The sequence below is a fragment of the Vigna angularis genome, chromosome 9 (assembly GCF_016808095.1).
Source record: "Vigna angularis cultivar LongXiaoDou No.4 chromosome 9, ASM1680809v1, whole genome shotgun sequence".
Classification (NCBI taxonomy): Eukaryota; Viridiplantae; Streptophyta; class Magnoliopsida; order Fabales; family Fabaceae; genus Vigna; species Vigna angularis.
This window is the reverse complement of record NC_068978.1, coordinates 24,489,119-24,502,265: the sequence shown is the minus strand read 5'-3', so window position 1 is coordinate 24,502,265 and position 13,147 is coordinate 24,489,119. Positions and strand designations below refer to the sequence as shown.

At 35.3% G+C, this 13,147-nt stretch overlaps 1 protein-coding gene across 1 annotated transcript; it reads right to left on the bottom strand.

The window, feature by feature from the left end:
- Positions 1 to 10,674: 10,674 nt before the first annotated feature.
- On the bottom strand, positions 10,675 to 12,842 carry LOC108346317 (uncharacterized acetyltransferase At3g50280). The gene has a single exon (XM_017585366.2). The coding sequence runs from the start codon at positions 12,513 to 12,515 to the stop codon at positions 11,133 to 11,135; it is 1,383 nt and encodes a 460-aa protein (XP_017440855.2). The 5' UTR covers positions 12,516 to 12,842; the 3' UTR covers positions 10,675 to 11,132.
- Positions 12,843 to 13,147: the final 305 nt, after the last annotated feature.

Genomic DNA, 13,147 nt, shown 5'->3' with positions numbered 1-13,147 from the left:
TGTTTGGAAAACTAAGAGAACATAAGCTTGAGTTGAGAAGATTGAAAGAAGAGGAAGATGGAGAGAAAAAGCACACAATTGCTCTCAAAACAGGTGTAAGAAAAACAAGCAAAACAAGCTCAAGGAGATATCATGCAGAAGATGATCCAGAAGCTGAAAATTCAGATGTTGAAGCAATGAACTTTATGTTAAAAAGATTCTCAAAATTCTTGAAATTAAAAAATAAGGCTAACTTTGATTTTGTAGGAAACACAAGGTCAAATAGAAGAAAAGGGAAATCTGCTGCTGCACCAACTTGTTATGAATATGGCAAGGTTGGACTCATTAAGCCGTAATGTCCAGTGACCAAAATGAAATAAAGATGGAAGAGAAGAATAGTCATGACAACATAAATCAGAGGAAGAAAAAGGCCTACATAGCTTGGGAAGATAGTGCGTCAAGCTCCTCCTCAAGTGATTCAGATGAGAGCATTGAAGAAGAAACCAATCTATGCTTGTTGGATGACTCAATATGTTTATAAAGCAGTGAGAGCAACTTTGAAGATGAAAGCGTAGAAGATAGGTACTATCAATTACTTGATGCTTTTCAGGAATTACATGAAGAGGCTAGGAAAATGAAGTACTCAATAAATAGGCTTAAAAGTGAAAAGAGGAGCCTAGAAGATAGAATAGAAAATCTACAAAGTAACTGGAAAGTTTAAAAAATTCACTTAGGTAAACCACAAAAGAGAGCAAAGTGAGTGTTCAAGAATGTGTAAATTTTCCAACATAGTTGGAAAGAATTAAGTACCTCATGAATACCTTATCCAAGTTCACTTAAGGTAGATCAAACCTTGAAGCCTTAGTAGGATCACAAAGAAGTGTTTTAAACAAGCAAGGAATTGGCTATACCAGTAAAACTAGTAAATTGAATGCTAGAAAATTCACTGACATTAGCAAACCCTTATCCATAGCATGCTTTTCCTACAATAATATTGGTCATCTATAAAAAGATTGTTATTATAGAAATGTTGGTCTACCTAAGGGTAAATTTAAATGGATTCCTAAGCAATTACCACAACCACCTAGCATTAAAGGACCCAAATTTATATAGGTACCTACATCCAAGCTTTTCAACTATTTTGCAGGTAACTAAGATGAATTGAAGGTGTCTATGCTCAAGGTGAAGTGCAATGCAGAAGTATACCTCATAATTCAAGTGGTCATAACACCTTGAGGACATCAAACCTTGGTATTGGTATAAACCATTATTCATTTTTCTTATTCTGCATCGACATTATGTTGTGTGTGATGTGTGCTTGTTACTAGATACAAATAGGTAGAGTGAAAACATACAAAATGACCAAATCTGCGAGTTTTAATCAGTTATATAAATAGTCTAATTTATTAGGCTGTCTTCTCTGTTTTGCTGAAATTGTGTATTGTTATTGTGATAATCGATTACATTAAAAATTTAACCGGTTAAAATACTTTCAGAAAAGGGTCTTTCAATTTCAAATATAGGTTTCCCTCTTCCCTTAATCAATTAGGTTGAAACCATAATCTGTTAAATTGTTCCTTCATCTCTTTGTTGCTCTAAACCTTGAATCTCCTCAAGCTCTCTAATATGTCATTCACTTTCATTCCTCAACTCTATTCTACCTCTATCATTCAATCACCTGGTCTGTAAACACCCATGGCTTCCTCTTCAAAACCTAAGAGAATCAAAAGAGTTGTTCGTAAGACTCGTTTTGAATCCATTCATGCTGAGTGAATCAAGCCTAAAATAGGTTAGAAATCTAATTTCTGGTATAAATAATTGATTACATAAGTGGTATAATCCATTAGATTTAGCTAGAACACTTAGAAAGTTAAATAGGGGTAAATCACTCTATTTAATCGATTATATAAGTTACATAACCGATTAAAATAGAGAGAAAGCCAGGATCCGTTATATAAGTTACATAATGTGTTAAGAAAGGCAAATGGATGACTAATGTGGCTAAGTGTTAATATAATCGATTATATAAGTTGGATTTTCGATTAAACCAGAAAGTAAGGTCTAATCCATTATACAAATAGCCTAATATGTTAAGATGTTAGAAGAAGCAGTTATATGCATAAGTGTTCAAATAATCGATTATATACATGCGATAATCTATCAAAATAGAAAGAAAAGCATAATAGATTATGCTTATAATATTATCAATTAAACTGCATCAAGATTTTAATTTTCTATATAAACCTGATTTAAGACCTGTTTCATTAACGTTCTAATTTTCATATTGTAACAAAGTTTCTGAGTTTTGAATACAGTGGTTCTCAAGAATCATTCTTGGAGAATTCAAGCTTCATTGGAGATCATACATCAGAATTTCATTTAAGACATTTGGACTTTACTATATTTGATTCAGTTGTACTTTGAAGAGTGTGATTCGATCAAGTTCTTTAGCAATGCATGATATTGGATACCTATGCGAGGATTGTAGGAATTGGTATTGAACAATGAAATGTTTAAAAGCCTGATTAGACCCAAAGCCAAGAAGAGAGGGGTGAATTGGTTTTATTAAAATGTTCGTTTTCCTTTTTAAAATATTCTTCGGACAAATTAAAGTAAAAAGATGAAGAGATAAAGAAAACCGCACAAATGACTTTTATACTGGTTGGAATAAAAAGATTCTATGTCTAGTTGTTAATCACTTTAAAATAAGTGATTAACTTATCACTAAAAATGATTTGATGATTCAAGATGTGTAAAGAACAAAAATATAATAGAAAACACCTCTCTTAAACACTTGGTAGAGAACCGCTTTCACCTTAGACACACTAAGACAAGATTTTCCATCTTCAACACTTGATCAAGCAATCACTTAAACACTAGAGCTTCCTAATAACCAATTGTACTCTATAATAGTTTAGGTAACCTTCTCAAGGTTATGGAGACTTTTATTTAAAGGCTAGGGGTCAGTTATAATTGATTACCAAAAGTGATAATCGATTATTTTAAGCCATTATAGGTATTTATAGACTCGGGTTCCTTAGCAAAATTTAAACTATTAAGAGTGTGTTTGAAACTCAGTGGAGCTCATCGAAATGACAATCAATCAAGTCCCATTCTCTCTATATTGGCTGCTTTAGAAAGTGGTGTTTTCTAGTTGCAAGGATGCAAATATGTTTCCTAACAAGGTAAAGATATATCACGATACCTTTGACATCTTGCCTCAGCAATGACATCAGAGCCTTATGCACAACATCATGCTCCACAAATTCTTCTATAAGAATGAAATAGGAGAAAACATGCTATAGTCAATCATGGCTACGTTCTCAACCGTAAAACCTACAAAGTGCCCAACTTACCAAAGCCAAGAATTTGCACTAGTATATCAACCATCATCCCTATATTCTCAGGTGTATCCTTATAGAAAAGAGGCAGTTCTCTAATTGCTTGTACACAAACCTGAGAAGCAACAAAAAAACACCAAACAGTGGAAAGAGACCTCAGCACATACATAATTCACTAGTAGAAATCCAGAGAGAAAATAGAACCACCAAGATACAGTAAAGCATAAGACTTCTTTTCTCCATTACCAATGTTTGGTTTAAATATAATAAAAACCTCCCTTGGTTTTCTTCCATTTTGAACAGGACGCCCTTCATATAAATTATTTATATACTCTGATTTTCTTGTGTGTGTTTATCATCTCCATTGATGAACTAAAAATAGAACAACAACCCTAGATGATCTCTTCCACCGCCACACCGACCTCCCTCACTTCAAAATGTATATCATCTTTTCATCTTACACTTCTAAATGTTCTCTAAAACACAGATAAAACAACATCATCCTTATCAGAAATGCCATGTGAATTACCCATGGGTTTCTCACCATCCTCCATCTCACAACCTTATATTTGCACACAACAATCCTACACTCCACGTAAACAAAAATTAGACAATTACATTATCTCGTAACTCATTCAACTCATAAAAATAAAGTAATGCGAAATGACTACAGAGAAAAAGGACGAAAATCCTTACCCTAAGCAAAAATTATGTGTAGCGAAAACGACTCTTAGTCATGGCGAAACAAATACCACTCAAGAAGTAAAAGCAGTGTACCTTAATTGGCAAGGAATTCCCAGAAACTGATCCGTCACTAGGGGAAAATGAAGGGTTTCAGCGGGCAATGAAAATTGCAGTTGAGAATGAAATGAAAAAGAGCGTGTTCCTATTTTATATATGAAATTAGAAATGGAATTGAAATGAATGGAGTAGAACTAGAAAAGATAAACCTCATCACTCTCACAAAGCCTTCATCTTCGTGATTCACATCACCGAATCACATCTTGCGACTTGATTCGTCCTCGTTACATCGTTCTCCACAGAATCCATTGATTACATCCTCATTTTGGCACCGTTTCACCGATTCAGCCGTTGAATCTTCCTTTTCCACCGAACACACGACCTAAATCATATTTCTCATCGAACAATCTTCCTATTTTCCACTCTGCTTCGAATCCTTCTTGCTCCTGGAGTATTATCACGAACCTAGGGTTTTCCAGACGCATTCCTTCTCTTTCGAGTTCTCTTGCTAAGGTCCTTCATCGAATCTGTTGTCATCTCGCTGTTCACCATTGTTCTTACATTCTGTTGTGTTTACTCGTGGAGGAAGCTTCAAGGAGTCCGAACTATGTTTTCACTTAGGGTTCCAGATGATGGAGGGGAAATGCTCCAGAATAACGGCTCGATGAGAAGATGAGAACGACGAGAAGAGGCAATGAAGAATGGCTCGATGACTGTGGTTTATGATCGAGAGGGAAAAGATGAGAGGGAAAATTGAGAGGGAAAGCTAAGAGGGAAAGACCTGTGAGGGAAAGCTGAAAATGCCTCGAGAACTTTCGAATTAGTTCTCTACTTAGGTTTTCACTTAGGGTTAAATTTTTTAATTTTTTTATTATTTTTTTTAACATCCGTATGTAATATCTGTATGGAAAATCCATTTATATACGACTATTACATACAGATTTATCCTTGGGAAAGCTCCCGTCAAAAGACGCCATCATTACATAAGGATCTTACATATATAAATTTTTCGTATATAATTTTTTTTCCTATATGTATATAATATTTCGTATATTAATCTCTGTTTAGGATTAGCAACTGGGCATATGATCCTTGTGATTTGAACTAGTATAAAATTCCTTGTGCGTATTTCTCTTTCCTTACAATCTTTATTGTTGTTGATATTATTTGTTAAGTAAATTCTATAAAGAGAGAAGAAAAATTATTTTCAAAGCACAAGAAATCAATTCACCTCATTATCTTATTTTTTATTCAAACACGCCAACCATTCCGATGCACCTCTCTGACAATTGGTATCAGAGCTTACTTTGATAGTTATTCATTTTTTTCAAAAATGTCTAGACAATATTAAACATTTGCACATGGTGCTTCAGTTGATAGACCCCTTTTTTTGTTGGGAAAAAATATGTCTTTTAGAAAATAAGAATGCAAATATATTTAGAGTTTGTCAATATTACTATTCGGGATACTACTGAAAATGGTCCTTTTGCTCCTATTATTACTGTTAATAACGTGTAGGAACTTAAGCCCTATGCCCAATGGACTTTTGATGAGAAAAGGATGGCTCAATATGATGTTAGGGCCATAAATATTATTTTATCTACTTTAACCCTTGATGAGTTTTACAGGATTTCTGTTTGTAAAAGCGCTCAGGAAATTTGGAAAATTTTAAGAGTAACTCATGAAGGAATAAATGAAGTTAAGCATAGTTGAAAGAACTCTCAAGTTAGAGAATATGAGATGTTACAGATGAAATACTAGGAAACAATCCACGATATGCAAAATCGTTTATCGTCAATCAACTATCCTATTTAGGTAAGAATTTTGACATTGAAGAGTTAAATATTAAAATTTTAAAATCTTTGAACAAGACATGGCAGCCAAAAGTCACGACCATCACAAAGTCACAAATTCTTGCAACCATGTTTATAGCGGCTCTCTTTGGTAAGATAAGAGGGCATGAGATTGAACTTGAAAGGTTGAAAAAAGAAGAGGACCGAGGAATACAAAGAAATAATGACTTTAAATCTAAGGTTGTCAATAGGAAAAGCGTCCAAGATGATGATGATTCTAATTGCGAAGATTCAGACCAATTGATAAAAATGCACACAAAGTTCATGAAGAACAAAGGAAAATACCAAGATCGCAAAAAGAAGAATCAAGGATCCTCCTCAAGCTCTTCATCAAGGTCTGCATCAAGGATTAGCGACTTTAATGAGCAAGAAAAAATTTATGTAATGGACGACGATATAGTTGGAAGCCAAGTAAGTACCTCTAGCGATTCTAATAATTCTGATAATATAGATTTTGATGAAGATGAATTTCATGATACATATAAGAAATTATTGCTAGAATCAGAAAAACTAGATCTTGCTCCTAAGAAATTAAAAATTGATTTTAAAGAGTTAAAATCAAAATTTGAAAATATGCTTAAGGAAAATGAAAATTTGAAAAATAAAATTTCGTATTTAGAAAAAGAAAAATTTGTTATGTACATCTTGCATAAATTTGAAGAAATTACAAGAAACAACTAGAGGAGAATGTAGTAAAAGCTTTATAGAAAAGAAAAAGGTTGTTAAAAATAGGTATGTTCCTGAATATATAAAAATAGAGCTAAAAGAAGTCGTAGAGTTTTGGTAGAAGAAGGAACTACTTATAGGAACCCAAATGTTGTTACTAGTTAATATTGCATTAAAAATGATCACACATTAAATAAATGTAGAATAAAACATTATGGTGTTCCAAATGAAATAAGTCTCAAGATTGTCTTATTTCTAAGACTCATATTTTCTCCGGGTCTTATACAAACCATCAAACTTAAGGTATGCAAGGACATTAATGGTTGATAGACACTCATATGGAAACACAAAAAAAAAGGGATTCTCTTTTTCTATATTTTGATTAGAGGGTTAGAGAGGTGTTTTATATTTTTGACGTGGAGGTCTCTATAAAAGCCTTGTTGTAAAAACCTTGATAATTATAGTGCATTTGCTTCCTGTGGTGGAAGGACACTAGATGTAGGCTTGGTCGAACCAGTATAAAAACCCAGTGTTTGATCTTTCTATCCCTACTCTGTTACTTTTAGTCGACTTTATATTTTACTCATTCGACTATATTTTACTGCACTACAAAGTCTTTTTCCTTGTGTTTCAAGAAAGCTTTTAAAGGCATCTACTTTGTGAAAAAGATTTAAAGAAAACATTGTTTTTGTGTTTGACCAATTCATCCCCCGTCTTGGTGTTGAAAATTAAGCCATTCTATTTTAACAGAATCCCCCAAGCATCATAACTTTGTTCTCTTAGCATCAAACCCTCTGTTGGGATAACCCAACAAAATATACATAATATATTCATAGGAAAAACCCATCACAAATATTACCAAAAAGTTATTCCCATGTACACACAAACCATTGTCCAACAATAGCAACAAATGCCCATAATCATAAGCATATAAAGATATATCAAACAAAGATTATCAATCAACATAAGCAAGCACACAAAGGACATACAACAACAAGCAACCAAAGGTAAGTTTTCCCATACCTTGGTCAATATTAGGGCTTTATCTAACTTCAAAAACACCACAAATCCTACCTTGCACTAAAGTTTTTTGTTGCTCTTCCTCTTTTCTCCTAGAAAACGTCTCTTCTCTCTTTTATCTTTCTCAATTTCGTTTTTGATTTAGGGTAGCAATATGCAGACCCTTTTTTACTCTTCTCCTTCTTATCTTCTTCAATTCTATATCTATTTTTTTGATTAAAAATAAAATCTCTCACTTTATCTCTAAAACCACTAAAATTTCCTCTCTTATTCCCTCTTAACTACTTTTTAAAATATCACCAACCTCCAAATCTTTTTAAAATCCACATAATCTTTTAATTTAAATTTAATTTTATTCTTTTACTTTCTTCACCCACTTATATTAATTTCTACGCCAATTAATAAAGGTAAAATATCATTTTGCCCTTAGGCCCAAAAATACAATTTAAAATAAAAGTTTAGCTTAACTCTCTTTTTCTCTAGAATTGAATCCACACTCATTCAATCCTAAACGACACTTCTATCAACAAGCCAACACATCATATTGGTAATATCACACATACACAAATAATCAAATTAATAACATACCAATCATGTGTTGCATATTAATAATAACATCAAATAATTAACATAATTATGTTTTAACTAAGATATACACTCACAAAACCTTATTAGACATATCAACTCTAAAAAGAAACATAATCAAGTCTTAATAAAACTTTATTTCAAAGACTCGGGTTTTCCCAGGTCTCACACTTGCGCTAGAAGAAACAACATTGACTTTTGGAGAGAGGTTGGAAGATCACTTCTAGATGTTGATTTGGAGTGTATTAAGCCACTTTGAAACGTTTTGGATTGATTACAACAACTACTAGATGTAGTCCAGAAAGAAAAATGCAAACAACAAGCCAAAAATTAGCAATTAAGCATGTTGAATGTATAATGACAAAACACTGCTAACTATAAATGAATTAACATGTAATCTACTACTGAAGATGCAAATCAGTCACGGTTTGAGTAAGAAATTAGCCATACTCAATGACTAAGGCATGAATTATATGAAACTGGACTAGTTATGCATAGATCAAGACAACATGGAAGCTAATCACAATATAAATGAAACTAGTGTTGAGCGGAAATATGCAAAAAAAAAATTGCTACCGAAGCATACATTCCTAAACAATCACCTAGGCTCTAGATACCATAGGAAAGGGAATATCATGCTTAAGTAGAAAGTTGCTAAGCTAATTGGTAGAAAAGAAAAGGAATTGAAGAGAAAAGAGTAGAATAACTTATGGAATGGAGGAGTTCACACCACTTTAAGAAGATTCCAAGATGAGTGAAGAAGATCATCACTTGTTTAACAACAACATAAGATCTAAAAATTTAGAACTAAGAGATAGTTGTTATCTCTAAGAAGTAATGTAATTGAATGCAAAACACTCTTTCAATGGATGTATCAAGGTGTGTTACAAAAGAGGGTTAGAGTTCCTTATATAGCTATAGGAGAGGAAGAATGGTGAATAAGCTAGAAGATATGAGACTTGAATGCAAGAATATGCAAAAACTAACGACCAAGATATCCATAAGTTCCACATCACTCAATTCTTCATCTTCCTAAAGGTATATAAGCTTCCTAACTCTTTAAAAGAAAGAAAACTATAGCTAAGGAGTTGCTTGCATCATAGGACATTAACAAGGAAAACTTATTTATTTTTCTTTTCTTTTAAGTTCAAGCTATGTTATGTTCCACATTATTTGTACTTTAAAGAGAATAAGGCTATATAAACTTCTTACAACTCAAACTAGAACAAAAGGTAAAACAAAGAGAAAGAAACAACCTATTATATTCTTTTTTAACAAAGGAACAAAAGGTCATGAAATAAAATTATTTCCTTTCATCATATTTCTGGTAACTCTTATATTTTCTTCATCATTTGTCTTATTTATAATCGCATAAGGTATTAACAAAAACAAAGAATAGAAAAACTAATAAAAATGAAAAATACTCAATAAACTAAAGAGAAAGTAAAAACAAGTTTCCCTTCTAAATATGCTCTTAGTTCCTTGCATCATTGTAAAAAAGTATTTTTAGTACAAATTTTCCTAGTAATACTTCTTTTACATTGTTCAACAAATAGCATGAGTGGTGATTGTATCTAACGAGCTGCAAACAATTATTTTTATAACAAAATGAGCTAGAACTAATTGTAGATCCAACATAGCGATCCTTATCTCAAAAGTTTCACATTACTATGAACTATATAACGTGGAGCAAGGGTATAATAGACCATGTTGATACTAATGACTAAGTTCTAAACCTAATGACTAAGTTCATGATATATCACATTAAAAAAACTGTTGGAATTCAAATGTGAAATAAAGTGCATTTTGATGAACATCCTCTCCAGTGTAGGATATTGCATCAATTACATCAATGTTCCATCCTTTAAGTTTTACGGTTTTAAAACTTAGTACATCCAATTCACATAAATTTAGTATAGGAACACAGTTCGAAATAGGGTATAAAGTCAAATCTCCCCTGTGACAAATCAATGAATGATTTGTTAGAGTTTGAGGCACCCTGTAATCACTCAAGAAAACCAATAGCAAATAAAATGATATCTCATTTAGAGAGTAAAATTTTTAGCAAAGAACACCGATTTCAATTGATATCCATGTCTGGTTCTAAGTTCATGGTCTATGATTACAAGTAGCTGTCAAGTATTAAATGACCTAATCACTTATCTTTTGCATATGTTGTCCACTGAAGATATCCAACGATGATAGCAATTGAAACACCTCATATGTTGGATTCATGCTGGAAATTATCACAACAATTAATTAAAGCATCACGGCACATGTTTAAATAAAACGGAGCATCTCAAGTTCTTGGCCACTTGGTGGCCCCCTGTCGGTTTGATTTCACACCAATTCTTTAATTCATTTATTCATTATATTCTAAACGCACACACATTTATCTCATATTCTTTATCCACAACTATATCCTCAATAATCACACACTTCCAATCACCACAATATTCACACATCGTTTTCTCCACTCAATTCTCAAATTAAAGAAAAAAGTTATATTTATAAAAGAAAAAGTAGCACGAACAGACACTTTCCAAAACGCTAAAGGAAAACTCCAAAATCCTATTTTGGCTTCAAATATTAACTTCACTTTTATTTTCAATTTTCATTTATCATCATCGGTTTTATTATTATTTGTTCGTCTTGTTATTGATCACCTGAAAAGTGAAAACTGAAGACCCTCCCCGAAATCACGTACTGGAAATCATTATACGTGTGGGGCCAACCACGGAAACAACTAAATATAACCTTAGAACACTGAGACCCCACTCCGCGAACGTTTGACTTTGACCGATACAAAACGACGACCACACCCATGGTACTATTGTCGTGCAATCACCCTCCGTTCCCCGTCGTTTAATCACCGACTTATAATTTTTTCACTCCGTCCCGTGTTTTCACTATCACTGCTGTGCAAATTACTCAACGTAACGTACCCTCACACCACCTGCGTTACGTATTGCATAAACTCCATGTCGTTTTCTAGCCCCGCCATGGTCTCCGGAGCCAAAACGACTTCCAGATCCACGCTGCCGTTTCCTTCTCTCCCTGGAAACGCGGAGATTTTGCCGTCGAATTTGTTCGCTTTGCCACTCCGAATCGCGACAGGTCTTCCCCAGCCGAAGTCGTTGTCGTACATGGGAAAACGCGGAGAGCTTCCCATGGTGATCATCGCGCCGTCGAAGTTCCCGAGAGGAAACAGCCTCGGCGCGTTCTCCCAATCCTCTATGCCACGTCGCACCGTTGCGTCATCGTGGGCGATAACGTTTCGGTGCAGCAACTCCGCGCAGAAACGCAGATCCTGTGACACGATATCCCTGACGGTTGCGACGGTTGGAATGCTCTGAATCGCATTACCGAAGTAAAACGGGTCCATCTTCGGCTCCAAGCGATGGCGGAAATTAACCGCCATCCGAAACGTCGACGTTTTGGCAGGGTCGTTGAATTTCCTCGCACGTGTCACCGCACGCCAGAGCTGAGCAGATAACGACTGAAACGACGAGATCTCGTCCTTTCCGATAACCTTACCGTTAACGATTTTCCAACCGTCATTCACTTGTTTTTCCATTACTTCCGTTAATTCGTTGGATTTGGCGTTGGCTCTAAGTTTGAGTTTCTGAATGGATTCTCTGGAGAAATGGAAGACGCGTTCGCGGATGGGTGCCTTGGCGTCAAAGGTGAGGGCTGGGCCGCCGGCGGGCACGAAGAGGACAGCGTCGGAATTGATTACGGTTTCGCGCGTGAAGTCCGGCGCGCGGAGTACTTTCTTGGCGGCGCCGCCTTTGTTGATGGCGGCGAAGGTGTTGAAGAAATGCCAGAAGGAGGTGCCGTCAGTGACAGCGTGGTTGACGGTGCAGCCAACGAAGACGGCGTCGGCGAGCTCGGTGACCTGGATGGCAGCGAGGGGATTGTGGTGGCCGGCGTAGGAGATCATCATGTCATAGGCGAAAAACTCCTTGAAGCAAGGGTGAACATCAACGAGGGTGGGCGAAACGACGGCGTTTAGAGTTAAGTGCTTGGCCTTGGCATGGATGAAGTCGACGCCAGCGTCGTTGCAGTCGATATGAACGTAACCCTGGCAGTCAGTGGAGAGACGGCCGGCGAGGGCAGGGAAGTGGGAGAGAGCGGCGGAGAGAGAGTGTTTGAGAGAGAGAATGAGGTCTTCGGAAGAGGTTGGGGCAGTGAGCAAGACCCCCTTTTGGATGTAGTGACACGACAACATTGGAAGGTCAGAAACAGAGAGTTTGAGTGGTTTCATGCTGGATTTATGGTCGGGATGGACGAGGCATCTAGAGACTATGGTGGTGGAAGAGGAAGGCATTTTGGTGATATGTAGTGTTTTTAGTTATACTGGGAATACTTTCTTGCTTGGTTCCTAAGGGAGTGAGGCTGAGTGGTTTTATAGGAGAAGAGGAATGGAGTGGTGTAGCGTTTTTTGATTATTTTTTTTTCCTTGCTGAGAAAGGGAGTCAAAAAGAAATTGGTAACGTGGCTCTTCATGGGGCATCCAGTGGACACGTGCTCTCAGAAAGGGACTCCGCTTCTTTCTGAAGAGAGCATGTTATTTTCGTTGTTTGGCTTTTCCTCTTGAACTTGGTTAGTGAGTAATTGATTTTGCTGTTGTTAATAGGAATGACAAAAAGTTTAAGCTCCGGGGATCAGTTTGTCAGCGCGGTTAACAAAATTGAGTTGGAACAGCAATTTTAATTCAGAAGTGTGAATTAATCCAGTTCGCCAAGTCTAGCCGTTTAATAGTCCGTGGGTTACTCAGGTCACTTTGACAGTCCAATTTTATTAAGAAAATTACATTTCAAATGACAGTCTAACCAATATTTATATAACTCAGATCAATATTTGATACAGCTAGATTAATGTTTGATATATTTCGATTAAAATATCAAACAATTTAGTCAAGATCTAAAAACTCTTTTGGCCCGAAATGATCTTAGATAC

Excerpts from the sequence above, each read along its gene's own strand:
- LOC108346317 (XM_017585366.2), bottom strand. The coding sequence starts at position 12,515 with ATGCCTTCCTCTTCCACCACCATAGTCTCTAGATGCCTCGTCCATCCC.